This window comes from Myodes glareolus, chromosome 11 (assembly GCF_982192425.1).
Source record: "Myodes glareolus chromosome 11, mMyoGla1.1, whole genome shotgun sequence".
Classification (NCBI taxonomy): Eukaryota; Metazoa; Chordata; class Mammalia; order Rodentia; family Cricetidae; genus Myodes; species Myodes glareolus.
This window is the reverse complement of record NC_142036.1, coordinates 82,162,231-82,190,182: the sequence shown is the minus strand read 5'-3', so window position 1 is coordinate 82,190,182 and position 27,952 is coordinate 82,162,231. Positions and strand designations below refer to the sequence as shown.

General features: G+C 43.5%; 1 protein-coding gene across 1 annotated transcript in view; it reads right to left on the bottom strand.

Annotated features, from left to right (window-relative positions):
• Scin (scinderin) overlaps window positions 1-27,952 on the bottom strand; it is a 78,407-nt gene that overhangs the window by 7,633 nt on the left and 42,822 nt on the right. The window contains exons 5-13 of the mRNA XM_087911828.1: window positions 19,919-20,011; window positions 17,608-17,740; window positions 17,027-17,115; window positions 15,684-15,899; window positions 13,639-13,760; window positions 13,142-13,232; window positions 9,512-9,682; window positions 4,942-5,119; window positions 4,583-4,704 (exon numbers count right to left, since the gene is read on the bottom strand). Of these exons, the coding sequence (XP_087767954.1) occupies window positions 4,583-4,704; window positions 4,942-5,119; window positions 9,512-9,682; window positions 13,142-13,232; window positions 13,639-13,760; window positions 15,684-15,899; window positions 17,027-17,115; window positions 17,608-17,740; window positions 19,919-20,011 (1,215 nt within the window). The remainder of the gene's footprint in view (window positions 1-4,582; window positions 4,705-4,941; window positions 5,120-9,511; window positions 9,683-13,141; window positions 13,233-13,638; window positions 13,761-15,683; window positions 15,900-17,026; window positions 17,116-17,607; window positions 17,741-19,918; window positions 20,012-27,952) is intronic.

Genomic DNA, 27,952 nt, shown 5'->3' with positions numbered 1-27,952 from the left:
TCCACTAGAATCAGGGACAAGACAAGAATGTCCACTTTCCATATCCAGTCCAGCAGTTACTGAGTACTAGCTAGAGTAATAAGACAACTGGAGGAGATCAACATATTGGAAAGAAATCAATGTATTTTTATTTGTAGATTATATGATAGTATACATAAGTGGTCCCAAAAATTTTACCATGGAACTCCTACAGATGATAAACACCTTCAGCAAAGTGACTGGATACAAATTAACTTTAAAAAAAATCAATAGACCTCCAACAAATAACAAACAGGCTGATCAAGAAATTAGGGAAACAACATGCTTACCTTCACATTACCCATAAATAAAGTAAAAATATTTGGGGTTAACTATAACCAAGCAAGTGATAGACCTGTTTTACAAGAACTTCAAGTGGTTGAAGAAAAACTGGAGAAGATATCAGAAGATGGAAAGATCTCCCATGTTCATGGATTGGCAAGATTATCATAGCAGAAATGGCCATCCTATCAAAAAGTAACCTACATATTCAATGCAATCCCCATCAAAATTTCAACCAATTCTTTAGACACTTTGAAAAAACAATACTCAATTTCATATGGAAAAACAAAAAAACTTAGGATAGCTAAAACAGTCCTATACAATGAAAAACCTTCCAGAGGTCTCACCATGCCTGATTCCTAGCTGGGCTACAGAGCTATAGTCATAAAAAGCACGTGGTATTGGCATAGACAGAGACATGTTTGCTGATCAATGGAATGGAATCAAAGACCCAGACATGAATCCATATACCTATGGACACTTGATTATTGAAATTAACCCAGAAATATTCAATGGAGAAAAGAAAGCATCTTCAACAAATGGTGCTGGCATAAATGGATGTCAGTACGTAGAAAAATGCAAATAGATCCATATCTGTCACCCTGCACAAAACTCAAGTCCATGTGGATAAAAGATCTCTACTAAACCTGATAGAAGAGAAAATGGGCAATAGCCTTTAATGTATTGGCACAGACAGTCACTTCCTGAACCCAATACTGGAGGCACTATGATCAACAACTAAAAAATAGGACCTCATGAAACTGAAAAACTTCTGTAAGGCAAAGGACACAGTCAATTGGACAAAAAGGCAGCCCACAGAATGCAGAAAAATCTTCACCAACTCCAATTCTTGACAGAGGAGAAATACTCAAAATATATAAAGAACTCAAGAAACTAGACATTACCAAACTAAATAGTCCAATTTAAAAACGGAGTACAGATATAAACAGAAATCTCAAAAGAGTAATCTCAAATGGCTGAGAAACACTTAAAGAAATGTTCAATATCCTTAGCCATCAGGGAAATTAAATCAAAATGACTTTGAGATTCTATCTTACACTTGCAGATTCTTCGATCTTACACCTGCAGAATAGCTAAGATCAAAAACACAAGTGACAGCTTGTACTGGAGAGGATGTGGAGCAAGGGGAACATTCCTCCATTGCTGGTGGGAGTGCATACTTGTACAGTCACTATGAAAATCAATACAAAGTTTTCTCCGAAAATTGGGAATTGATCTACCTCAAGACCCAGTTATACCACTCCTGGGAACAAGGCCAAATTATGCCCCCATTCTGCCACAAGGACACTTGCTCAACTGTGCTTATAGCAGCTTCATTCAAAACAGCCAGAAGCTGGAAACAACCAGATGTCTCTCGATCAAAGAATGGATAAAGAAAATGTGGTACATTTACTCAATGGAGCATTATTCAGTTGTTAAACACAAGACATCATGAAATTTCTAGGCAAATGTGTGGAACTTGAAAAAAAAATCATCCCAAATGAGTTAACCCAGACCGAGCTGGTATATAAGCATAGTATGAACATACTTATAACTGGACATTAGCTATTACATAAATGACAATCATGCTATAATCTGCAAACCCAGAAAGTCTAAGTAACAAGGAGGGCTTAAAATGGGATTCAAGAATCTCCCTTGGAGCTTGGCAGTGGTGATGTACACCTTAAATTCCAGCACTCAGGAGGCAGAGGCAGAAGGATCTCTGTGAATTTGAGGCCAGCCTGGTCTACAAGAGCTAGTTGCAGGACAGGCTCCAAAACTACAGCTAAACGCTGTCTCAAAAAAACAAAACAAAACAAAACAAAAGAATAGAGAGGAAGAGGTAAAGAAAAAGAAAGGGGATGAGAAAGAAGAAGAGAAAGAAGAAGAAGAGGAGGAGAAGAAGGAGGAGGAAGAGGAGAAGGAGAAGAGAAGAAGAGGAAGAGGAAGAGGAAGAGGAAGAGGAAGAAGAAGAAGAAGAAGAAGAAGAAGAAGAAGAAGAAGAAGAAGAAGAAGAAGAAGAAGAAGAGAAAGAAAAAGATCATCATCTAAGGCTAATAGAGACTAATAGATGGTTTTGGAATCTGAGAGTGAAGCCAGAGCGCTTATTTTTGTGAATTATACTCTGAGACTGTGGGGTGCTCAACTACAATTGGCAGACCTATAATGCAACCCCTACACTTAAGGCTCAGAGAACAGCACAGAAGAGGGGACAGAAAGGCTATAAAAAAGCCAGATGACTGGAACCCCAGTTGGGTAACAGCCTAGTGGGAAATTACCCTCTCCCTGACCCCAGGACTTGCATCCTGGGTTCCGCACCCACACAACTAGAGCTAACCACAAGACAATACTTCTGGCCGTGCTCTACTTTCCCACTAACTCACTGTGTGTGCTCTAATAGCTCACTGGGCATGCGCTAAAGACTCTATAAAAGCCTGTCCCTCTGCCCAAAGAAATTGGCAAACTGTTCCCAACAGTGAATCTTATCACTGTCCGTTAATTGTACCTTAAATTTTCAGGTTCAGTCGTCTGTAAACTCCAAGTCTGCTTTCTAAATGGGTAGCTTCTTTAGCTTCATTTCTAGTTGTGTGTCTGGTGAGCTATTGAGAAATTTTGTGTGATGAAAATTCAGTTTGTATTCACCAGGGTGAAAAGAATTCCTCCTTGGGGAGGACCTGGGTCTTCCCACGGGGCAGGGAACCCTGACTGCTCTTAGGACTAGAGAGAGAGGGGAAGGTGGGGAGGAGGAGGAAAAAAGGAGGTGGGGAGGAGGTGGAAATTTTTAATAAGTAAATAAATAGAAAGAACTAAAAAAAAAGAAAGGAAGGGGAACAGGGAAAATTACATAGCTCAATAAAGACATTAAGAAAGAAAAAAAAAAGAATCCTTTCTTTAAGTTCACATCAAAGTCCAGCAGGTCAGAGATGGTCAAACTTTTCTGATTAGCTGGAGGTGAGTGGCTATAGCTCAGAATGAAATTTCACAACCCAATATAAAGTCATGTACTGTTATGGACTGCATGCTTTTCAGTATCAGGAGGTAGAGGCTAATGGAAAGTAATTAGGTTTAGTTGAGGTCACGAGGATAGGCTCAGTGAAGGAGCAGTGTACTAAGAAGAGACAGATTCAGCTCACCGGGCCATGTGATGATGCTAGAAGGGCCCTCCCAGGCAACAGATATGCTGGTGCCTTGGGCTTGGACCTCCCAGGCTCCTGGATATGAGAAAGCCATGCCTGCCATTTAAACACCCCAATCTAACATTTGTGTTAAAACAACTTACACTAAGACTTTGTGGTGCACAATTTCCTCCTAGATGAAACGTTCCATCTGGGAGGGAAGCTGCTTATAACTCAGGGTGTTCTAAAGGGAGGTGAAACAGTCCATCTTGCATTGAGCTCAGGAAGTAAACCACTGAACAACTTCAGGAAGTATCTAAAACTGATTAGTCATATCAGGCGTCTTCCTCCCAGAGCATGCCTAAGTAGCAAGGAGGGCTGAGACCCGGTAAGATGCTTGGAGAGCATTCTCCAGCCCACTGAGCTGCCTACAAGCCATGCTGGGTGCTCCAGGTTTTCAGCTTTCTCTAGCCATCGTCCTTGCAGGAGTTGGTTTTGATGCTGTAACTGTCTTTGAATTGCTTCTGCTCCATTAGTAACGCTAGTATAGCTCAGTGGTTCACCAAATTGGACTTGTGGTTTCCTTACTTTGGACTGTCATTGGTTCCCTATCTGGGGTGAGGAGACATTTGTTTTTGTCTCCCTAGGAATAGTGTCACACAATAGATGTTTGTAGTCTTCTAAGTTTACTTTTGATTGCCTGGACTGCAAAGGACTATAAAACAAAGCATTCCCATTGATGTCAGTAAGTTTTCAGGGGACCACAAAGCTCTCTGACTTTTTTGGAGAAAATTTGTATTCGTCTATTAAGCTACCTGGAAATTTTACACTTAGATGAAAAATAATGGCTTCCCAAGGAAAGTATCCAATTACTAAATGAGCAGACCCAGTCATCCACAGTTCACAAAGAAACACCAAAGGCTGATACAGGAACAAAGTAGCTATTTTTAAGGGCATTTTGATTTATCTATTACTTTACAGTTTTCTAGGTGTTTCTGCATTGGTCACATCATTGGGCCTTACACTATCCTATACAGAGTGAAGATTGTCACCCACAGTTGATGACAGAGAAGATCACCTAGGTCTCACAGGGGTCACACAGCTGGAAGTTTTTGGAGCTAGCACAGAAAACCTAATTTTAGGCTCTGTCTATTTAAGACACTTACAATGAATCTCCCAGTTTTATTGGAGCAGCCGTAAAGCCGAGGTGGATGGTCTTCAGCCCGGGTTTCCAGCAATGGTGAGGTCTGGTAGTCTCCTCTCCCTCCAAGAGCATTCCAGAACTCCTCTATGGAATGCACAGTGAGTTAGCCAATGCATATTCATGAGCACTAGCTCGGTATGGTTTTACATGAGTGGCAATATTATCTCACCCTAGTGTAATGATACCGGATGCCATCAACACTTTTGCAATTAAAGGAGGTATCCTTACACAACTCTAATGATACAAAAAATGATTATTTATTGACTGAAGTCAACTAAGCAAACTGAATAAGAAAGCGGTGCTCTAACCCAGTGCACACACCTGGTTCTTCGCCTTCCTGAATCCTTGCGGTTTTGCACTTGAGGACATCAGTCACATACTCTGCTCCTTTCTCCTCCTCCTGACTAGCCCCCTTTCCGATCCAGGTGAAGCCATTGTTTTGTGGCAGTTTTAGGACAAAAACGTCATTGGAATTCAATGAGTTTGCATCAACGTCAACCTAGAGAATGGGAGAAAAATAACACATGGATTCAAATGAACTACGGAGGCTATCCAGAGCCTTCTGCCTAAACCTGTGAAATCGGTTCAGGACAGAGGTGCATTAGGTGCCTGAAACATTGGAGGAAGGACACCTTGGTCCTTGTCACATGATGCTCAGCTGCCTTCAGACAGCAGAGCAAAGTTTAAAAATTTGGCAGAGTGTGGTATCCCAAGCTTTTAATCCCAGCACTCAAGAGCCATAAATAGGCAGATCTCTGTGAATTTAAGGCCAGCCTGGAATACACAGACATTTCAGAGCAGCAAAATTTACAAGGAGATATCCTGTCTCAAAATTAATTAATTAAAAATAAATAAATAAAATAGACAAGTGATCAGTCAGGAATTTTGAAGGTTTTGGTCAGACATGGTAGTTCTCATTCACCCAGCTTCCCACATTCAGGGCCATCGAGAATTTGGGCTCTTAGAAGGGCAAAACTGAAGGACCACAGAGAAAATCGTGAGAAAGCAAGAGACAGTTTCTAAAGAATTTACTTTCAGGGGCAGGAGAGAAGGCTCAGGGATTAAGAGCAATGAGTGCTCTTCCAGAGTACCCGGGTTCAATTTCCAACAGCCACCTGGCAGCTCATAACTGTCTGTGATTACAGTTCCAGGGGACCTGACACCCATGACAAAATACCAATGTGCATAAAAGATAGATAGATAGATAGATAGATAGATAGATAGATAGATAGATAGATAAGAATTTGCTTTCAAACTTATCTCCTGGTTTCAAAGTAAATGATCTAGGATACAAGAATAAATTAGTCACAGATATGAGAAAGGAGATTGTGTCTGCAGCCAGAATGAACGGCAAGTACAGCAGATACATGGGGATCTATCTGCTCCCTGCAGTCAGGATGAACCCGAAGGAAGAGACTAAGCAGAGATGGAGAGGGGGTCATAGGCAGAGTAGTAGAACGGGGGTTGGAGTAATTTGACTTTGAATAAGAGTCATGCTTTTTTATTCTATGTCATAGTATTTTTTAACAAGTTTAGCAAATCACCATACAATATGTAGTTTATGGGTAACATCAATATTACTGGTAAAACGCCTGATCACTTTTATGCAAGTTACTAATATATAAACCATTTTTAAAAATACAAGTAAATAGAAAATTTTTCATTATTCCATAAGCTAGAAGAGAAGATAATATCTATGTACTGGTGCGGGAGAATTATCTGTATTCTGTCAATCATATTTTAATAAAACGCTGATTGGCCAGGCAGGCAGTATAGGCGGGAAAGCCAGACAGAAAGTAGGGGTGGAGCAAAGAGACTGGGAGTATTCTGGAAGCAGAAGCTCTCTCTCAGCCATTCCTGTACAGACCACCGAAGAGGCAGCATGTAACTTGCCCAGCAGAGAAAGGTACGGAGCCATTATGGCTAACATAGAAAAGAATAATGGGTTAATATAAGTTATAAGAGTTAACAAGAAGCCTGACCTAATGAGCCAATCAGTTTATAACCTTATGGAGTCTTGTGTGTGATTTTCTTTGTTGCTTGCCGGCTGTTGGGGTACTGGGAAGGACAGAAACCCCAACAAGCCAGCCCTCATACTACATATGGCGCCAACATACTACATATGTGGACAACTGTATCCACATAAAGCCTGAGACAGCTTGGCAAGTAATTCTAGAACAAAATGACAGCATTGTGTGTGGTTTCTTGGTAGCAACAATTTCTCGGGTCTGCTCTGCTTGCTAGAGACAAGCAAGCACTCTCATCTAAGAGAGGCTTCCTGACTCAGCTTTAGCTGCAAAACCTTGCAGCTCTTTTAAGAGGTCCTGCCACGAAACACTTAAATGGTGTTGATCAACAGCTTAATGCATGCTTTTCGGTTTTCAGCCGTAGCAGGAAGAAAGCTGCACTGTTTTAAAATGCCGGCTTTCTGGACTGTCCTGCCAGGGCAATCTCTGACTCTTTCAGGCAGGCAGTCTGACTGAGTGTGGTCTGTGAGCAGAGTGCTCCAGTTTGCTTGCTGGCAGGGACCTTGAAATGCCATAAAGTTGTGGCAGTAAAAATGGCTCCAGTGGTACCTCTACCATGAGTCTGGAAAGCTAAGAAATGGATTGGATCTAGCCGTCAAAGCCACGGTTTTAGACTCATGTGGTTAGAAAAAGAGAGATATACAGTGAAAAGAGATTCAAAGACAAACAAAACCTCTAAATGGTTTACATTGTGTTAAAAATATATACAGGCTAAAAGTTAAAGTTCTTAAAGTAAAGAAAGAAAGGGAGAAATAGGGTGTGGTGGTACACACCTTTAATCCCAATGCCTGGGTGGCAGAGGGATATTAACCTCTGTGACTTCAAGGGACAGAGATAGAGATTGACCTCTGTGACCTCAAGGTGTGGTAGTACACACCTTTAATCCCAATGCCTGGGAGGCAGAGACAGATCTCTGTGAGTTCAAGGTGTGGTAGCATACACCTTTAATCCCAGCACTGGGGAGGCAGAGACAGGAGGATCTCTGTGAGTTCAAAGACAGCCTGGTCTACAGTGTTATTCCAGGACAAAGATATACAAAGATCCTGTCTCAAAAAGTAAAAGTAAAAATAAAAGAAATAGAGGTTAAAATAAAGCCACACAAAGATGGAAAATGCACAGAGAATCTTCATACTGTATGCTATTACGCTCTCTTTAAATTGTTTGATTGCTGAGGAAGGAGCAACAACTGCTAAAAGACTTTTGTTTATAAATGCTGCTGAACTAACCCAAGATAGGAATTTTGAAAATACCTTGGCTTCAAAACTGAAGTCAAAAGGTATGTTACTTTGGAGAAGAGATTTTGCTTTTGTTTCCACAGAAAACGAGAGACTCTGGATTTATTCAGAGTTAAGAATAATCACCTTTGACCAAGGGAGGCCACCTGAAAAATCTCCGATAGGAACAGATGGCCCAGATGACAGAGTTCTACATCCAGAACAGATTCAAGACTGCTGCCTGAGATGATCAAGACTCACAGGATACTCCAGTCATGACTTGATTATAACTCTAAATTTTCTTTAGGTCCCCTTAAGACTGTCAGCGCCCCCAACCAGCAGGAAGTAGCCTGAAATACTACGCCCACATTCCCAACAAATGGATTATGGGTATTTTCCTTTGTTTAAAAAAAAAAAAAGAGAGGGAAATGGTGCGGGAGAATTATCTGTATTCTGTCAATCATATTTTAATAAAACGCTGATTGGCCAGGCAGGCAGTATAGGCGGGAAAGCCAGACAGAAAGTAGGGGTGGAGCAAAGAGACTGGGAGTATTCTGGAAGCAGAAGCTCTCTCTCAGCCATTCCTGTACAGACCACCGAAGAGGCAGCATGTAACTTGCCCAGCAGAGAAAGGTACGGAGCCATTATGGCTAACATAGAAAAGAATAATGGGTTAATATAAGTTATAAGAGTTAACAAGAAGCCTGACCTAATGAGCCAATCAGTTTATAACCTTATGGAGTCTTGTGTGTGATTTTCTTTGTTGCTTGCCGGCTGTTGGGGTACTGGGAAGGACAGAAACCCCAACAAGCCAGCCCTCATACTACAATGTACAGATGTAGTTAGTAGAATTGTGGGCAAGCAGACACAGTGAAGTTCCCTCTGAGAGGAAATGATGTACAAGGAGGAGACTGTTGGAAGAAAAAAGCCAGAAGGGAAATGACAGAGACTGTGGCTGAAGCCATCACAATGAGAGGGGAAGGACCAGCTTCTCAGCAGATGGCAGCAGAAGAGAGCTGTGGGGGAGGGGCTGCAGGGGGAGGGGCTGCCTTGGTGGTGAAAGTGGGGGCACCTAACAAGAAAAGAAATGAGAGGGGCCGGAGTGAGCAAGAACACTGTCCTGCCTTCCCATCCAGGGGTCCTAGTGAATGAAGCCTGAGAGGAATCAGGTTCCACTGCAGAGGGTTGGTGAAATCAGTCCTCAGAGGACAGCCAGAGATGAAGCAGGAGGAGAGCTTGCCAGGAGATTGAGGAAAGATCAGCTGGATTTTCAGAGCTCACTGAGTGGCTCGTGAAAAGTGAAAGGGTTTAGAGACAGCTCCAGATCTGGGGAGACACGGAGCCATGGAGCCGTGGGAGAAAGCTGGGTTTCAACGGTGGCTCGAATTCAAACTGTGATGGATTACTCCAGTGTGGCCAGATTTTCTTGTTCAAATGGCCTTCCTCCTAGATATACCCAGGTTTCATGGTCATCTGACCATGCCTCACAATCCTCCTACCCCGAGATAGAGCTGTAGCTGCTTCCTGCCCCTTGCAGTTTCCCTGCCTGTGATATTCTCACACTGCTGACGCAAGGGACATTTGCTTGCCAGTGTGTAATGGCCAGGCATGTTGGAAAGTGCACACCCTTCACAGAGCACGTAGCCTTACCTCCACAATTCTGGTGATAGATGCCAGGTTCCTCCGGACTTGAAAGAGGCGAGTAGGGGGAGCCGGCGCCTGCCCCTCTTTCTTGGATGTCCCATTCTTATAAATAATGAGTGGTTTGTCTTTGAATAAACTCAGTAGATGAGCAGGCTCTTTGCCTTGAGAGACACGAACCTGGGTGCACAGGGCAGGGAAACAGAAATATAACGAAGAGCTTCCAGAAGCTAGGCAAAGGGGAACTCAGAGGCATGCCCAACTATAGGCGCCGGGGAAACACTGATGTCATAGGTATGGCCCATCCAAATGAGTGAGCAGCTACTTATGAAGCATCTTCTGGGATGGTTTCATGGTTTGGAAAGTGCAGAATGGAGCACTGAAATCCACTAATATGTCACATAACCTTTAAACACCGCAATCGCCAGCACAAGAAAGGGGGCACTGGCTGAAGTCCCTGCTTTCCTCCAAAGAGGACTAGAGAGAGCAAACTGTGAATTAAATTGTGTAATAATTGCATAAATACTGCCAAGATATTCTACCATAAACGCTTGCAAGAGCAAGGCAAAATTTCAGCTACTTGAGAATCATCGTTAGGAAGCCTGCCATCTAGTGAGTCAATAAGGAATGAGCATTCCGTCAGCCGTAGGATTCAGCGGGCTAATTCCTGGAAGCTTGTGAGTTGTGTGGTATCTTCTGTACTGAGAAATCTCGAAGCATGATGTGTAGTGCAAACATCTGGAATCGTTTGTGAGAAACAGCTGTAAGATCAGCTACACAACGGAGGTGATATCCTGCCCGACGATAAATACTGTATATTCCCGTGAATGAAATACTTGGTTAGGAATGGAGCTGCACGCATCTAAAGAATCCAGCAATATTAATTAGTTAATCAGTTTTTTTTATAAACCTGGTTGGCGTGCCCCTTTACACACGAGTCAGCTTGCTTTGGGTGTCTATTAACTCAAACCAAGATGGAAAGAAATCAGCTAAAGACCAAGTTCAGCCTCCACACCAGCATCTTATGCCCTAAGACATCCAAATCGTCTCTCTGCTTAATTAGGACACTTGAAAAATCAAACCATGTATTTATAAAGGTTTGAAAAACAAAACAGTAGCCAAAAACCCTTTTTGGGTTTTTTTTTTTGCTTTTTTGAGACAGAGTTTTTCTGTGTATCCCTTTACCCATCATAGAGAAAAATCAAAACAAAAACACCTTTTATGCCACACAGAACCTGAGTTTTCCTGACATCAGACATGAGGTAGCTAAGCTGCCACATTCTTGTGCATAGAACACTTCACGATGCTAAATCAGAACTGTCAAAAACAGGCCAATGGGAACTGTCTAAAAGATGTTTTTCCCAATTCATGGAAGCAAATGGCATCCCCCCAAACCTACCAGAGAACACAGCCAGGTGGTAGAGTAAGCAACAGGACTATAGAGAGAGAGGAAGTAGAAGAGAGAGGCAGAGACAGAGATCTCCAGCTAAAACAAGCGAGTACCACTCTGCAGATGACGAGAGAAGACAGATACGCTGCAGGTAGAGAGGAAGGAAGAGACCACACATTTCCTGTGGTTGCTAACAACAGACACTCCACAGCAGAAGAGGAAAGGCAGATCCTGAAGAAACGTTAAGACTGAAAACCACTGGAAACGGCCTCTTAGACACAGCAGAGAAAGCTACATAAGTGCTGATACCGTCTGCTTATTGTTGAGCATTAGCTGCTGCCACCACTCATAGAAAGTGTGTGTCTGTGTGTGTCTCTCTGTATCTGTGTGTGTGTTTGTGTCTGTCTGTGTGTCTATCTGTGTCTGTGTGTGTGTATCTCTGTGTGTGTATCTGTGTGTATGTCTGTGTGTGCCTGTGTCTGTCTGTCTGTGTGTGTATCTGTATCTATGTATGTGTCTGTGTGTGTATCTGTGTGTGTGTATCTGTGTGTATGTCTGTGTGTGCCTGTGTCTGTCTGTGTCTGTCTGTCTGTGTGTGTCTGTGTCTGTCTGTCTGTGTGTGTCTGTGTGTGTCTGTCTGTGTGTGTCTGTGTGTGTGTCTGTCTGTCTGTATGTCTGTGTGTCTGCATGTGTGAATCATTTTGACTCAGGGTTCAGTCATTCTCAATAACTTTTTTTTTTATTTTCAGAAATGTCAAATGTAGGATCCATTAGAAGCACCTCTCTTCCTTCATGTCTCTTTTCCCTCCCCCCTCGTCCCTCCCCCTTTCTGTCTTTTCTTTGGTTCCCTCCCCCTCCCTGCCCACTTTTGTCCTTCTTTTCCCCTCCCTGACATGTTCCTCATTTTTGGTCAATGGACTTTTTTTCAGTCAAGATTCTACTCCCTGAGAGGGAAAATACGGATTCATGTATCTGTGAAGGTTGATTTCAGCTTGCCTGTGTGAATCATACTTTCTAGATTTCTAGGGCTGACAATATATAAAATATTGTTTTATATTTCTCCCTGTAGATAACTGAAAACTATTCTGTTGTGCTTGTTCTGTATGGTTAGGTTATTTCTTGTTGCTACTGTAGCAATTTATCTTATGTAAACTCATCGCTTCCACTTCCAAGGGCTGCACATCTGAAGTGAGTCATTACCTAAGTTAGTCATTGGGTTCAAATCTGCAAGAATTTAGTCACTAGACTAGAAACTGGCTAGTGCAGTGTGGTGGTTTGAATGAGAATGGCCACCAAAGGCTTATAGATTTGGATCCTTGGTCCCCTGTTAGTGGACGTGTTTGGGAAGGAATTAGGAGGTGTAGCCTTGTTGGAGGAGGTGTGTCACTTGGGGTGGGCTTTGAGGTTTCCAAAGCTCATGCCAGGTCCAGTCTCAGTCTCTCTACCTACCTCCTGCTCCTGTTCCAGGGCCATGCCTGCCTGTCTGCTGCCATGCTCCCACCATAATGGTTAAGGACTAACTCTCCGAACCTGCAAGCAAGCCCCTGGTTAAATGTTTCCTTTTATATGTTGCCTTGGTCATGGTGCCTCTTGACAACAATAGAGCAGTGGCTAAGATATCCAGAGATGCTAGAATGCATTCTTCTCCTTGCCTTTTTCAGGACCCAGAGGTTGCCTGTGTTCTTTCCTGGGTCCCTCTTTTCCCTAAAGCCAGCACTTATCTGAAGGGTCTCCATCAGACTGCATCCTTCTCACGCTGCCTGATTCAGCAGTTGACTCCTGAGGACCCTGATGAATGCTTTGTTCATGCAGCAACCCCGGGTCATCTCCCTAACTTGAGGCCAGATGGTGAGAGATTGCGAATCTGTCTTCAATTTTAATTTTCCTTTGCTTTGTAACATAACATTTTCACAGGGTCTCAGGATTAGGATGTGCACATATCAACACATAATTCTCTCTATTATTACTGTTTGTTCATAACTGGAAATGTCAAATGGCTGCAACTACGGGGGAATCTCTATGCTTTCTTCTTGGACTCTGAAATTATTAGTTTATTGATGTTTTCATTTTGCCTTTGGTGAATCTGAATCTGAGATCACTAGTGTGTTATGAAATATTTGAATTTCAAAATAAAAAGAAATCAACATAAAAGTTTCAAAAATCCCTTAGAATGTGGGAACTGAGCTTCCCTTAGGAAGTTGGCTAGGAAACTCTGGCATCGCATGAGTGGGAAGGTAAAGTAAACCAACCTGTACAGCCTGTCCTCCCAGGGATCGGTCCAACTGCACAGTCAGAAATGCAGACATGGTCAGCTCATCTCGTGTAGCTTTTGCTCCTTGCCTAAAGGAACGTAAGCAAATCACACCGGCTTGTGGTTAACTTCCAATACCCTCTTATGCAACCACTCCAAAAAGAGGCCTAAGGTACTGCAAAATATCAAAATGAAGCAAATGTGCAACATGACCAGAACAATTAAAGCTACTGGCGTATTGCTACCCACTAATCCTGGATTGCCCGTGGACATCTAGAAATACATACAGCAGATATTTTCGTATCCATTTGAAAGAAACCTGGCTTTAGTCCCTTGTATGACTTTGCTGAGTAATCATGTCTGCCTAACACCTGTTATTTTGGGAAATCATCCCTGTGGTACACATGATCTGCGTACTAACTGCTGCTGTAATCAGGGGATGCATCCACCTCATACCACATGGAGTGCGGTCGTTTGAGCTCTGGAAAGACCCACCATGTGTAGATGATCTGGCCCCTGGGGTACGTGTAGAGGATAATGTAGCAGTCACCACCGTAGAACTCGCCGTGGGAGCGTGGGTCGATCTGGACTCTCCCGCTGCTCTCCACGCGCCAGATCTGGAAAAGACGGATGAAACAGAAACTGACCTAAGATACCCCCTCTAAACTATAAATCGCTTCCACTTCAGACCCAGTATCAAGCAAGGTTTAAGTTATTTTTCTAACCAGCTTATAATCAAGCAAAAGCAACACTAACGAATCTGACAACTTCTTGACTTTTAAAATCTTCTGTTTCTTCTGCTTCCTCCTCAATATGTAGTCAGTTCTGAGAATTTTGTTGTTGATGGTCTTGTTGTCATTCTCTTTTGAAATAGGATTTCCCTATATATCCCAGGTTGATCTTGAACCCATGATTCTTCTCTCTTAGCCTGGTAAGTGTTCTGTCTTAGCCTGGTAAGTGCTAAGATTATGGGCGTGTGCCACCATGTCCAGTAGTTCTGAGACTGTTGGTCTGTGTGTGTGTGTGTGTGTGTGTGTGTGTGTGTGTGTGTATGTGTGTGTGCGCGTGCACGCACATATGTATCTTTAAATTCATGAAAATAATATGATACTACTACAATAAAAACTGCAGTTCAGTTCAGAAATGGGCTTCAACTTTAGAGTAAAATATTTCTCCATCGTTTGTGAAGTGGCCAGCGAGCAAGAGGCCACATCGTGCACCTGCATATGGCACAATTCCTCCCACATAAGTGCCAGAAAGGAGCAAGGCAGTCCTGGCTTTGGAATATGGAGTAAGCAGTCGGGAAGAATTGAGCAGGGCATCGAGGGACTAGCATTCCTGAGCCATCCCTCTAGAGAGCGGAGGGTTCAGCAGCACAGCTTCGCCAACCCCACGAGCCTACACAGAGCCACCAGGGCGTAGCATCCCCAGTGTGGCCTAGGACGCCTGCTCAGGGAAGCTGTGGCCGGAGCTGAGACTGTACTGGAGGCACAGTGGGTGCTGGGAGCTTCGTCCATTCAAGGGCATTCTAGCCAAGCTCCCTGTGCAGAAGAGGTTGCGACCAGGAAATTGATTTCCCTTGATAGTGGCGACAGAACATTTATGATCTTTTCATTTCCCACTCCCAACACCTGTGCAGCTTAGTGTCAGACTTCAGTTCCTTGAAAGGAGGAAAACTTAATCCCTAAATTTATCAGCATATGTCGTTCAAGTATTGTGTTAAAACCTGGGCATGTAGCTATGAAGGAACTAACTCGTGTCCTCAAGAAGCTGAGGAGAGGCCAGGAGAAATCAGTTAGGAAATAGCAATTCCATGGCACTTATGAGACAAATTCTGTGGAAAGTATCATCTCCAAGCCCCGAGAAAGGCCTTGGAGGCAGAGCTGTTGTTGGATGGAGTTTCTAGGAAACAAGAGTTCATGGAGGAGTGGGATGCTTCTGATGGCATGAGGAGACCAAGGCTCAAATCCTGAAGGTCCCAGCAAGGAGAAAAGCCTTCTGTAAGCCTGGAGGGCCATGAAGATATTTTAGAGGAGAGATATATCATCCAGTGCTCATTAAGTTAGATCCCTGGAGAGTGGACTGAGGTTGAAGAGATTTGATCTTAAAACTAGCAGAATTTTAGCAATTAAAGTGTCGATCAATACAATCAAGTCGAGTGCCCAGAAGAGATCTGCTTGTAGCTCATTTTGTTTCATGAATGCTTCCAAGAGGTACAGGGAGAAACAAACACATAGCGCATACTGAGTCCAGCCTTGTACAATCCCAGACACAGACTTTCCGGTAGAAAAGGCTGTCGCCCCCACCACCACCTTAATGTCAGCGTGCATCTGTGCAAACGCAACTGACGTCCACCAACAGCTCTCTGGCTGTGACTCACACCGCACAGTGTACAGTCTTGGGCCACTTGCCTTACTAAGTAAAATTCAGTTTTTAAAAATGTTCAAAGATTGACAAAGCTATGTTCCCCCTCCCAGACTCTGCCATAAAGAGGCCTGATAAAAATACAAACAGAACGAGATAGACAGACGTGAAAATACCTCCACCGTGCCAGAGCCCTCGTCCACCATGTTGTGCTGGGCTGCCATCTGCGGGGAACTGTGCAGTTTGGATGCATCGAATGGAATCTGCTGTATGCGAGCCACTTTCTCTGTGACATAGACCTTCCCAAAGCCATCGCTCTGGTCCCTATCTTTCCAGTCCTTAAAGAACTGTTTGAAAATTGGAGTTTCTCCGCCTTCCGGAAGAACCTGAATCTGCAATTCAAAATAATAGTCAATGGGAAAATAAGAGACAGAGAAAAATGTCTCTAGCAGGAGAAAGAAGGAAGCAATGTATTTTCATTGTCTTTGTTTCTGTGACTACAGTTGTAACCCTATAACTATAATCATCCAACCTAGGGTTTTCCCACAGACTAACATTCAGCCGCTAAATCTGAATGACAGGCGAGAGGAAGGTTACCCGTGTTACCACCGCACAAATGTTTGTTCACGTTAGGTTCACAAAGAGTTGACCAGGAAGAAATTATCTCACTGTATTATTTGTGCCAGGATAAATATGGAGAAAGGAGTAGCTAGTCCAAGTCTGAGCTGATCCGGAGGAAACCAAATCTGGTGAGGGTGTGACCCAAGTCCTCGCAATGGTCTCAGGAGCGGCTGACGGTCTTTACGGAAGTTATTATTATTAATTTTTATTGAGGAAGAGTTTTGTGCAACTCAGGCTGGTCTCAAACTCTCTCCGTTGCTGAGAACGGCCTGGAAAGTGATGCCTGGAAAGCACTCGCACCTCCTGAGTGCTGGGATTACAGGTGTGCGCCACCACACAGCCAGTGTCAGGCAGCAATGGAAAAGGAGTCCAGGCTTTCACACGCTGGGCATGCGCTCTGCCAGCCACATCTCCTACTCCAGGTAGCCCTACCGTCTGATCACCACTGTCTGCATAACGTTCCTCACAAAAAGACCACTGGGGACATGACATGAGGCAACACATGCTCAAGTGGAGAAGGACTACAGACACACACATACACAGACACGCGCGCACACACACAGACATGCACACACACACGCACACACATACATGCACACATACAGACACACATACACGGTCACACACATGCACACACACAGACACACGCACATGGACACACATACACACACCCACACAGACGCACACGCACACACAGACACACACATGGGGACACACACACACACATGCACACACAGACATACGTGCGCACATACACAGACACGCACACACACAGACACATGCACGTGTGCATGCGCACACACACACATGAGCACGTGCTACTTTGAAGCAAACTTTTTGCGAACTTTGTGGGGAAAGCATGCTTCTCAGGTTTTCTAGTGATTTCTCCCACACATACTTGAGTATTGGTAGAATAATTCATTTTCTGCAGGAACTCCTCAGCTGTCTTCATTGCAGTCTTCCTCTCCTGTGGGTTAGCATTTTTACCTAAAATAAAAATAGAGAGATATAATTACAGCCAGGGACTACACTACCTTGTACATGGCCATATCACCCTGAACACGCCTAGTCTCATCTGACCTCAGAATCCAAGCAGGGCTCAACTTGTTCCTCCTCAGATGGGAATACACTTTATGATTAAGAAATACTTACATACCAAAAATAAACATAGTTATAATTTAATTTATATATAGCAATGGGAGAATGGCGACATTCCCTGGTGCATTAAATACATTTACTATCGCAGTAGTTGGTGTCATACTTAACAATATACACTTCTGTTACTCAAGTGCTTTCCTTAGCTCCCTAACCTTTGCTGAACAGTTCCGAAAGTTTGACCGCTAGCTGCATCTGAGGTGAGATATTTACAAACTGTATTTCTAGCTTTTCTTTAAAACTGGGATGTTTCCCTCCTCCTCCTGGAAGAAGAGCGTCCGTGTGAGCACGGAATAGAGCAAGCAGAGCAAGGGCTTCTCTTACCTTTCCACACAAAAATTTGTTTGGCGGTACCGTGGTCTAAGATGAAGCACTCTTCAGAAAGCAGCATTGCCATGGAGAAGGGATTTTCTTCAGCCACCAGGGTCACTTTCATGGATCCGCTCGCATCAGAAACCTACCAGAAAACCAAATGATTTCATTCTGGGAAGAAACAAACGTCCTAAAACTGTTGTGGTGATAGCTACTCACTCTCTGGGTGCAGTGGGCATGGACTGAGCATTTGAAAACATGAGAGTTATGATATATATGTGTGTACACACACATATATCAGAGAGAGAGAGAGATGAGAGAGAGAGTCTCAAGACAAAGAGACAGACAGAGCATCCCTGTGCCCAACTGTATCCCAAACACTTTTGTGAAAAGATTCTTAGAGGCAGAAGAACTACTAACAGAAAGTTAAACTTTGACACTGTCTAAAAAATGGAAAACCTTGTTGATAATCGTACTGTGTAAGGGTTCTCACAATGCTAGTGTATACTAAGTTCCCTGAGCCCTTTTGTTCCATGATCGTTTATTTTAACTTTTGGAGCAAACTTTCCAAGAGGTGATGATGCTACACTCATTGTGGCCCACATAAAGCTGAGCATACACTTGCTTAGGCTTCAGTCACTGGGTCCCCAGCAGGCGCAGTCATCGCACCGAGGAACACATTGATGTGTGTAGTTTATGGTTGTAGATTTTTCCATCTCAGTCCTGAAATTCAACTATGCTTTGAGAGAACCAGCAAGACAAATTGTTTCCTGTCTCAAGTGGAGATAAAGCTTTTATGGAGACTTTGGAAGTGGTTGTACAAAGCTGAAGGTGACATTTATTTATGAACCATTGCCACACACCAGGTTTTACAGTCAGCTGTGGGCTGCAGGATGATCAGTGCATGTTTGTTGGATGTGAAGGTTCCAGACCAAGATTCAATCAGTAACCAAGTTTTGCAACCGCAAGGGGAATTCTGTGTATTTAGAAAGTACCTACAGTGATTTGGCTTCCCAGTGTTAGGTGTCCCCGAATGGTTTCCAAGATGACACAGCTTACATTGTCTACTACACAATAGCCCCACTAGAGGGAGCTATAGCTCAAGATTAATACTTTTTTATGTTGAAATTCATTCATATGTATTCAAGATAGGAAAGAGTTTTGATCATCGGTGGAGAATAAATGACATTTGTTTGACTATAAAAAGAGTAATGAAGCCACAAACTATTTAGGCAACAATGTCTGTATGGACCGTGTTAAAAATATCAGTGTTTAGCAAATACAATTATCAAATCATGTTCTCCTTGCTCACCGAGAAAGGAAATAAGCCCACTCTCCCATTCTAAAAAGGAAGTTATGCTTCATAAATTAGTAATTCATCATCATTCAGAACTTTGACGTTAGTAAGCTAGAAAGTTCCCTAAAGGGGTCAGGTGTGGTGGCACACACCTTTAATCCCAGCACTGCAGAGGCTAAGGCAGGTGACTCTCTGTGAGTTCAAGACCACCCTGTTCTACAGAGTGAGATCCAGGACTGTACAGAGAGACCCAGTCTCAAAAAGAAAGAAAGGAAGGAAGGAAAGTTCCTTAGAGACTGCCGAAAGCAGTTTTTCTTCTTGTTGAAGAGGAGAAAATCCCTAAATCATGCAGGGAGGTTACTATCTGCTCCAAACCACTTGCTTTTAGGAAACTGTAAGAGGGGGGCACAGAGGATTCTCATCCTTGCAGTTCCCTTCCCTGCCGAGCTCTGTGGCTTTTGTCAGTTTTACCAAGAGTGGATTCAAAATTCTATTGTTGGAAGAAACCTGAGCAATCACCAAATAGAACCACTTTCTTCCTCCTCCTCCTTTCTGTCTTCCTTCCTCCTCCTCCCTCCACCCTTTCAGATTAGAAAACTCAGATGACTGTGTCCCACGCAATCACTAGGTCAGTCAGGGCCTGGTTCAGGACAGGCTCCACCCTGACTCCTTCCAGCTGACTGACTGGGACAAAGAAAGCACTCCTTCTACCGAAAGGATAGTCTGAAGATGAAGGTTTTACCATCTCACAGAGCATTTAAAAGAAAAAGCTTACAAAGTATTTTTCAAAGGAAACATTTTAACAGCTATATTATACCAAAATCTAACAAGCAAGGAGGTAACTGTATCCTATTGTGTAAGTTATAGCAGGAACTCCGTTATCATTGATGAACAGAGTAAAAAGGCACAGAAGTGAACATTTTAGTACACACATGTGGAAAATCCCTATAAGGGCAAGATATACTCTACTACGGTAGGGACCCTCTCTCCGGAGCTGAACTTAAAATTCCACCCCCATGCACTCACCATGTAGAGCTTCGCCATCTTTCTGTTACTTAGATCCGCCACGGAGTCGTCATCGTTGTCCCCTTCTGGGAGTTGAGGCTTCTTCCCTAAGACCTGGGAGAGGGGGGCACAGGAAAAGGCTGTGAAGCATTTTACAGTGAACCGCCGTACGTTTATGAAGACATCAACTATAAAACACACGCAACTAAAATACCCGAGGCAGGAATTTCTTGTCAATTTCTATAACCCAGGCCTCTTCCCATGAGTCAAAGCTGCAGGTGGCGTGAGATAAACAAAGGCTGCCTGTGCTGCTGACACGGACATCCAAGAAAGCCCATGTGAAAACCTAGGTGCACCCCCTCTTATTTAGACTAACAGGGATTAAGTAAAACGAGTTCCTAAACTCAGTTCCACGGCAGACAGAATTTCTTCCATGGCCTCTACTTGTAGAAATAATCTGTAGTTCCTAATTCATTACTTGAATTATTGTTTGGAGATAAAATATTGTGATGGTAAATTAATCTCAAATCTCAACTTGATCTAGAATCACCTAGGTGATAAACTCTGGGCATGTCTGCGAGACATTATATTGGTTAGGTTGAGGTGAGAAGATCTACCCTAGATGTGGGCAGGGCCACTCCCTAGATTGGAGCCCCGAAACTGTAAGGAAAGAAGCTAGCTGGGGACCAGCGCTCATGGCGCTACACTCCCCAACCATAACTTTTGACGCTGTGACTTCCCTGCCAAGACTCAATGCAGCTCAAAATGTGAACTGAAAATTGTTAGACTCTTTTGTCAAGGCACTGGGGCTGTAGGTACACACACCACACCCACAGCACGAGGACACTTCACACCTGACAAACATGCACAGACATAGACCACAAGCAAGCTTTGTTTCATGCTGTGCTTCCAACTTCCGGAACAAAACCTGAGACACAGTATTTATCATCTACAAGTAATTATCAGCTGCATGGATGAATACATTTATTGATGCTTTGTATGTGTGATGCAAACCAAAAGTTCAAGTACGTTATTTAGGAGACTAACCATTTGAATCTGCTTTGCATTTGTTTATACTAAAGCTGCAAACTATACGAAGTTTAATTCATCAGTTTAAGTGACAAATAACACAGGACAGACCTAAAATGTAAACTCATCTAAGTAATGTGATTGTCAGAGTAGCCATTTAAATTTAAACTCAGAAAAGGGACAAAAGGTATCCACAGAGATTCAACAGTGGCTGGGGACAAATGGGCGTTCTTAGCTGTTCCTCTCGCCACTCCCTCATTCTGCCATGGTGGACTCTAACCTTCTGGAGTCGTGAGCTCAGTGAAACATTCTCCTAAAAGTTGCCTTGGTCACGGCGCTTTGTCACAGCAATAGAAAAGCAACTAAGACATCAACACAGCATGAAGGTACCTGCTACTGAATGCCAAACAATACCAGAGTCTGTGAACTTTACATGAACATGTGTAGTCTCAAGTGGGGAAATCCTCCTGGGGACTCGTGCTCTGGGAACCTGACATCTTTTGTTTATGTGCATATATTATTTATGAGCAGTAAAATATTTTAGTATATAGTCTAAAATGCTGCAAAAGAGTTTTTTAATACTTAAAACTAAAATCTCTTTTTAAAGGCATTTGTGATTGGTAAGAGCAAGTGTGGCACCGAAGAATCTCTCAGTCTCCTCGTGAAGCCCCTGTAAATCCGTCCCAACCAAAATAGCATCTGGGAATCAACAATTCTGGTTAAGGTATAACTAATCCCGGCAAGGCCCCCATTGGGCCAACTGAGGCTGTTTAATTTCCAGACAGAAATTCCCACCTTAGCCAGGTGTCTTAATTAGCCCTTTAAAGGACGCTAACACAGTTGGGAATTGAACCAATGTGACTTTCTGAAAACAGGCCAACTCCAGGGTAGCGGCAACATATGCTACTGTATCCCTAAGGGTCGTCTTAAGCCTCAGTTCAACAAGGGAGCATTTACCAAGTACCTCACTGGGGAAAGAAAGTGAGTTTCCAAACACCTTGCCCGTCCCTTAAGGATTCTACACTCTGCCTAGAAAGAACAAAATAATTAAGTTACATCACTCTAGCAGTTATCCTGTGCGTCCAGATCTTTGAAACAGACCTGATCATGCAGCCTTTCTGTTTCGTTCCAGGCAAGATTGAACATAAGCATAAAATGTCTTCATTTTCAGTTCTGTGTGGTTGGCATCTGGCCCACGAGTCCTCTGTGTGTGGAGTAGGGTGTCCTGACAGCGCAAAGGGGCAAGGAAACAAGAGCACTGTAGGAGTCTGTCCCTAAACTCTCACCTTGCTCCTGTGTGTCCCTCACCTTCAGACCTGTCTCTCAACCTTAGAGATTGCTTCTCTTCCCATGCGTGTCAGTGAGCATCTCTATCAAACATTGCCACCATCAAGCAAATTCCCAACCATCAATGTTCCTTCCCCTGTTTGCATAAGGGTAGCTCCAATCCCCTCTTCTTGGACTGCAAAGCCCACCCTCCACTCTGCCACTAAATGTTCCCATCATGGTCATGGCAAGGGGTCCTTCACGTGGACTCTAACCAAGGTCCCATCCTTCCTGCCATGCGCCACAGTTCTGTTGCCAACTCTCTCCTGCCTCCAGCCTCACCTCGTTTTCTCTCCACTAGCTACCCAGCACACTAGCTCCTGACCCTTACTTCATACTATCCTGTGCTTCAGGAATAGAACTTGAAGTCGGCCCTTAGAGGACGTTTGCACCTGCAGGACATTGTGCTAAGTGAAACAAGCCCGACACAGGAGGAAAGATCCGACATGCTGCCACTCATATGTGGAATCTGAAGTATTGGAACTCATGGCAACAGGGGTGGGTTGTGGATTCCAGAGATCAGAGCATGGTGGAAACGCAACTCTTTGGTCATGTGATCCAAATTGCAGGTATAAGATGAAAAAGTTCTAGAGACCTAATGAACAGCCCAGTGACTAGTTAAAGGAATGCATACATGAGATTTTCCAAGAGAGTGGGTCCTAGTTTTACACACACACACACACACACACACACACACACACACACACACACACTATTTGATTGTGATAGTTCCTTCACAGATATACATGAACACCAAAACAAGGTCTCACTTTGTCTACCTTAAATACACATAATTATTATCAATCAGACCCCAAACTTGACAAAATTAAAAACAAAAGGCTTTTTAAAAAGTACTCTTCAGCAATTATTCTTAAACTTCAGTGCACTCAAGCAGCGTCTGGGTGATTTGACAAATACAAGCTGTCAACTGTCAGCAGCTAAGTCAACAGAGTTCGGCGAAGGCCTAGGGAGCAACATTTCATCCAATTCAGAGGTGAGTACTATCCTGTCAAGCCAGACTGAGATGGGGATCCCAGAACTCGTCCAGATGTGGGCATTGCTCCCTCCTCCCGTGCTCTCCCAGTGCTCCTTCCAGATGTGGGCCTGACCCAGTCCAAGCTCTCCCAGTGCTCTCTCCCGAGCACCTTCTCCTTTAATCAGGATGACATCTTCCATGTCCCCTGTGGGAGTCATGCCCCGTGATTCCCCCCGGCTTTTCCTCTTGCTAGATGTAACTTCAGCCTGGTGTGATGGGTGTGGCAAAAGCAAACCAGAGCCATTATTCCTGAGCTGGTTCACTTAGTTATGAGTAAGCTCATAATAGTCCCTGTTCGTTGACTGGCTCTGCAGTCATCACTCAGACGCAGAGGAAGTAAGATGAGAATACCTCACTGATAAAGGTACCAAGCCACATGGCCAGCACAGACAAGAATTACGGGTTAATTTAAGATGTAAGAGTTAGTTAATAAGAAAACCTGAGCTAATAGGCCAACAAATTTATAATTAATGTAGACCTCTGTGTGTTTCTTTGGGACTCAATGGCTGAGGGACTAGGCAGGACAGGAACTTCTGTCAACAGGTTATTACCCCTTTGGGAGTCACATATCAGATATTCTGCATATCAGATATTTATATTAAGATGGGGTCACCACACCATGAGGAACTGTATTAAAGGGTCGCGGCATGAGGAAGGTTGAGAACCACTGTGCTAGAGCCATGAGCCCCCAGACTAAAAGCTTTTCTATACATTGCCTTCATTCTGACGTCTGTCACAGCAGTAGAACAGCGACAGAGACAGTCATCGTATATGGGCACAAGACTTCATCCGTTTGGCTTTACTTCTCTGAAAATTACCCTTAAACATCTGCACTCAGCCTGTCTACACCACAAGCACTGGACAAGGTCTGCTCGTGTATTTAAACATCTGCATTCAGTCTGTCTACACCACAAGCACTGGACAGGGTCTGCTCATGTATTTAAACATCTGCATTCAGTCTGTCTACACCACAAGCACTGGACAGGGTCTGCTCGTGTATTTAAACATCTGCATTCAGTCTGTCTACACCACAAGCACTGGACAGGGTCTGCTCGTGTATTTAAACATCTGCATTCAGTCTTTATACACAAGCATTGGACAGGGTCTGCTCGTGTATTTAAATATCTGCATTCAGTCTGTCTACACCACAAGCACTGGACAGGGTCTGCTCGTGTATTTAAACATCTGCATTCAGTCTGTCTACACCACAAGCACTGGACAGGGTCTGCTCATGTATTTAAACATCTGCATTCAGTCTGTCTACACCACAAGCACTGGACAGGGTCTGCTCGTGTATTTAAACATCTGCATTCAGTCTGTCTACACCACAAGCACTGGACAGGGTCTGCTTGTGTATTTAAACATCTGCATTCAGTCTTTATACACAAGCATTGGACAGGGTCTGCTCGTGTATTTAAATATCTGCATTCAGTCTGTCTATACCACAAGCACTGGACAGGGTCTGCTCGTGTATTTAAACATCTGCATTCAGTCTGTCTACACCACAAGCACTGGACAGGGTCTGCTCATGTATTTAAACATCTGCATTCAGTCTGTCTACACCACAAGCACTGGACAGGGTCTGCTCGTGTATTTAAACATCTGCATTCAGTCTTTATACACAAGCATTGGACAGGGTCTGCTCGTGTATTTAAATATCTGCATTCAGTCTGTCTACACCACAAGCACTGGACAGGGTCTGCTCGTGTATTTAAACATCTGCATTCAGTCTGTCTACACCACAAGCACTGGACAGGGTCTGCTCGTGTCTTTCTCTCCCATTAGGCATTACGTGTATCTGGCAGTACTTCTGAGCGCCATTATGTGCAATGCCGAGCTCTTTAAAAGTCTGATTTAACAGATGCCCCAGCCACCCTCTAAGCTTCCACACTTACTGTCATTTCATTGTCATGTCAACCCTAGGAACCAGCCCTGTTACTTATTCCATTTACAAGTGATTCTTAAAAGAAGGAAAGGCTGTGTGCGGCTCAGGGTTACACTGCTCTAAGTGATCAATCAGTTTGAACTCTGGTTTCCAACTACGCATTCTTAACTAATACACTGTGCTGGCCTCGCGGGATCTTCCGTGGTCCAAAGGTTTATCTCTGCATGGCAAGGACTTTGAGTCTCCCACTGGGATGAGGCAGGGCGGCGATGAGACAGCGCAGCACACTGCGCTATTCTCAGGGATGAGAGCGCGCTGCTTCCCTCTCCACAGAGCTCATTCTCACCTTTCTCCAACACCCGTCTCCTTCTTTTCTTCCTTCTTCTTGGGTCTGCCTGTACTGTCGCTGTTAAATTCTGAGACAGAGGAATTCTTTCACCATATCAGAGTGTTGTATGGGAAACCGTAGACTGGGATGTGGCTCAGTTTACGTAGGACACAAAGGACGAATGAAACCCTGAGTTTGATCCTCGACACTACATAAAACTTGGCATGGTGGCACATGTCTTTAAGGCCAGCACTCGGGAGGCAGAGGCAGATGGATCTCTGTGAGTTCCAGACCAGCCTGGTCTACAGTGCAAGTTCCAGGACAGCCAAGGCTACACAGAGAAACCCTGTCTGGAAAGACAATCTAAAAAAAGAAAAAATTCACAATCATCCTTGAGTTGGAGGACAGCCTGGGATAAAGCAGACCCTTCCCCAAAATAAAATAAATAAAAACTCTAAATAGGGAGGATCAGCAATCTGCGATATGAAGAAAATGTGGTCAGCAACCACTCTCTGATGAAAAGGACTCTAGAATTCTAGACATTGTCTCATGGGAAGGAAAATAAGCATATTTCGAGTAAAAATGATAGGCTACTAAGCATTATCAACAATATGAACTCTTAAAACAGTAATATGTGTGGAAAGACATTAAAAAGTAAATAAACTGCTTTTTTCCTCAAATACAATAATTGGAGTGAATTTTTCTCTCATATGTTTATATGTATTTCACAGAATGTTAGTAACAAGTATATTTATTTCTTTAACAAAACAAAAAAAAAATACACCAAAAAATACTTCTTGTTTTGCTTTGTTTTCTTTTCCTTCCAAGCAAAGCAGCTGTGTCTGTGCTCCACGTGGAGTGTTTATCATCTCCTAGTCGCTGCGACCCCTGACATCTCGGGCCACTCATGTTACCAAAGCCCAGGAAGCATTCTTACAGGGTGGCTACTGTCCTAAAGCATCGGATCAAAGACGCAGTAAGGCAAAGACTGAGAAGCGACCCCAGGTATCCTGGCAGCCTCGGGTCTTCAGGGAAGAAGGAAGTAACTCCTGACATCAAGATGACTCTGTAAATAGTCTCATCTGAGCAGGAAGTGGTAGTAGCTTGTATTTCTTCTCAGTTCTGTCAGTCAAAGTACTGGAAACCTTCTACGTCCTGAGGCTCTCTTTCTACATTCAAGAGGTCGGAATCCATCCATCCATCCATCCATACATACATACATATATGTTTTTTCCCCTATCAAAATTGGCTATTGTTTCTGTTGCTCCTCTGTCTTCAGCAAGAGCTCAGTTCTAAATAAGACAGAATAAGACAGAAGATTTTTACATTAACTAATGGAGCAGATAAACCCTCCCTGCTTCAGATAGACAGTCTCCTGCCTCAGAACTTCCTGGTCGTCATTGCCAATGGCATGACCACACTGAAAATTCCTTGCATGGAAAATGAGGCATCCCACGTATCTTCATCCCATTAGTGTGCATGCCTTTCCTTCGACTTTCACGGCCAGCAGAGGACGCTCTAAGGAAGGCTTCAATGAGAGAGCGTTTTAACCCTCGGTAATGTTTGCATCCGTGTTCCTCCACCTCAAGGAAAGCCAATCAGAAGATCACAAACACAGAGCGTAGAAATCAATAATAAAAGCAAAGGCAGCTCCTCTGTCGCATTTACCTGCTGCAGCACATTTGGCGCCTTAGGTAAGACAAATATTTGATAATAGGGAAGATGCCTAGAGAAATAAACACAGGGAATTCTGAGGAAGGGCCATGGCCTCCTGCCGCAGCTGCCTCTCCCCTGGACATGAGATCCCAACATTGCTCTCAGCTCTGAGCTTACCAGCTTCTTGAATATTCTTTGTCCTTTTTTGCAGTATCTGATACATGGGAATTCTTTGTATTGGGTTATGATTAGAGGCGTTCTGAAGTGAAGGATGCGGGACACATGTGGGTTGATGGGAAGGATGACGCGATTGGAGCATCATGAAGTGAGCTAGCACAGGCTACCCACTAGCGCTCACTGCAGTGATGCTCCACAGCAGTGTTGCTGCACATTCTGTCACCAGCTATGTGTCACTACGGATCCCATGGAGTGTGCTTACTGCAGCTAACTGAGTTAAAGGCTGTGTTTCCTTTCAGCTTATTTAAATTAAACTTAAATGATGACATAGATCTTGAAGAAGCAGTGTGGACCATGAGATTCTGGGAGGTCTAAGAAATGCTTGGGGAAGCTGGATATTGGTCTAGTACTCTGTGTTGTTCTAACATCCATACGTGAAATGTTTGATTTCAAGACTCCCAGGAGAGCTACCTCATACACCACTGTCACTGATAATAGGAGATCCTACACAGAAAGTTAACACAGGAGCTTGGAAAGGGAACTTGAAGACTGTTAAAATGTGTAAGACAAAAAGTCAACATTTGATTTTTTTTTTCTTTGCAGAACACCCACATATTC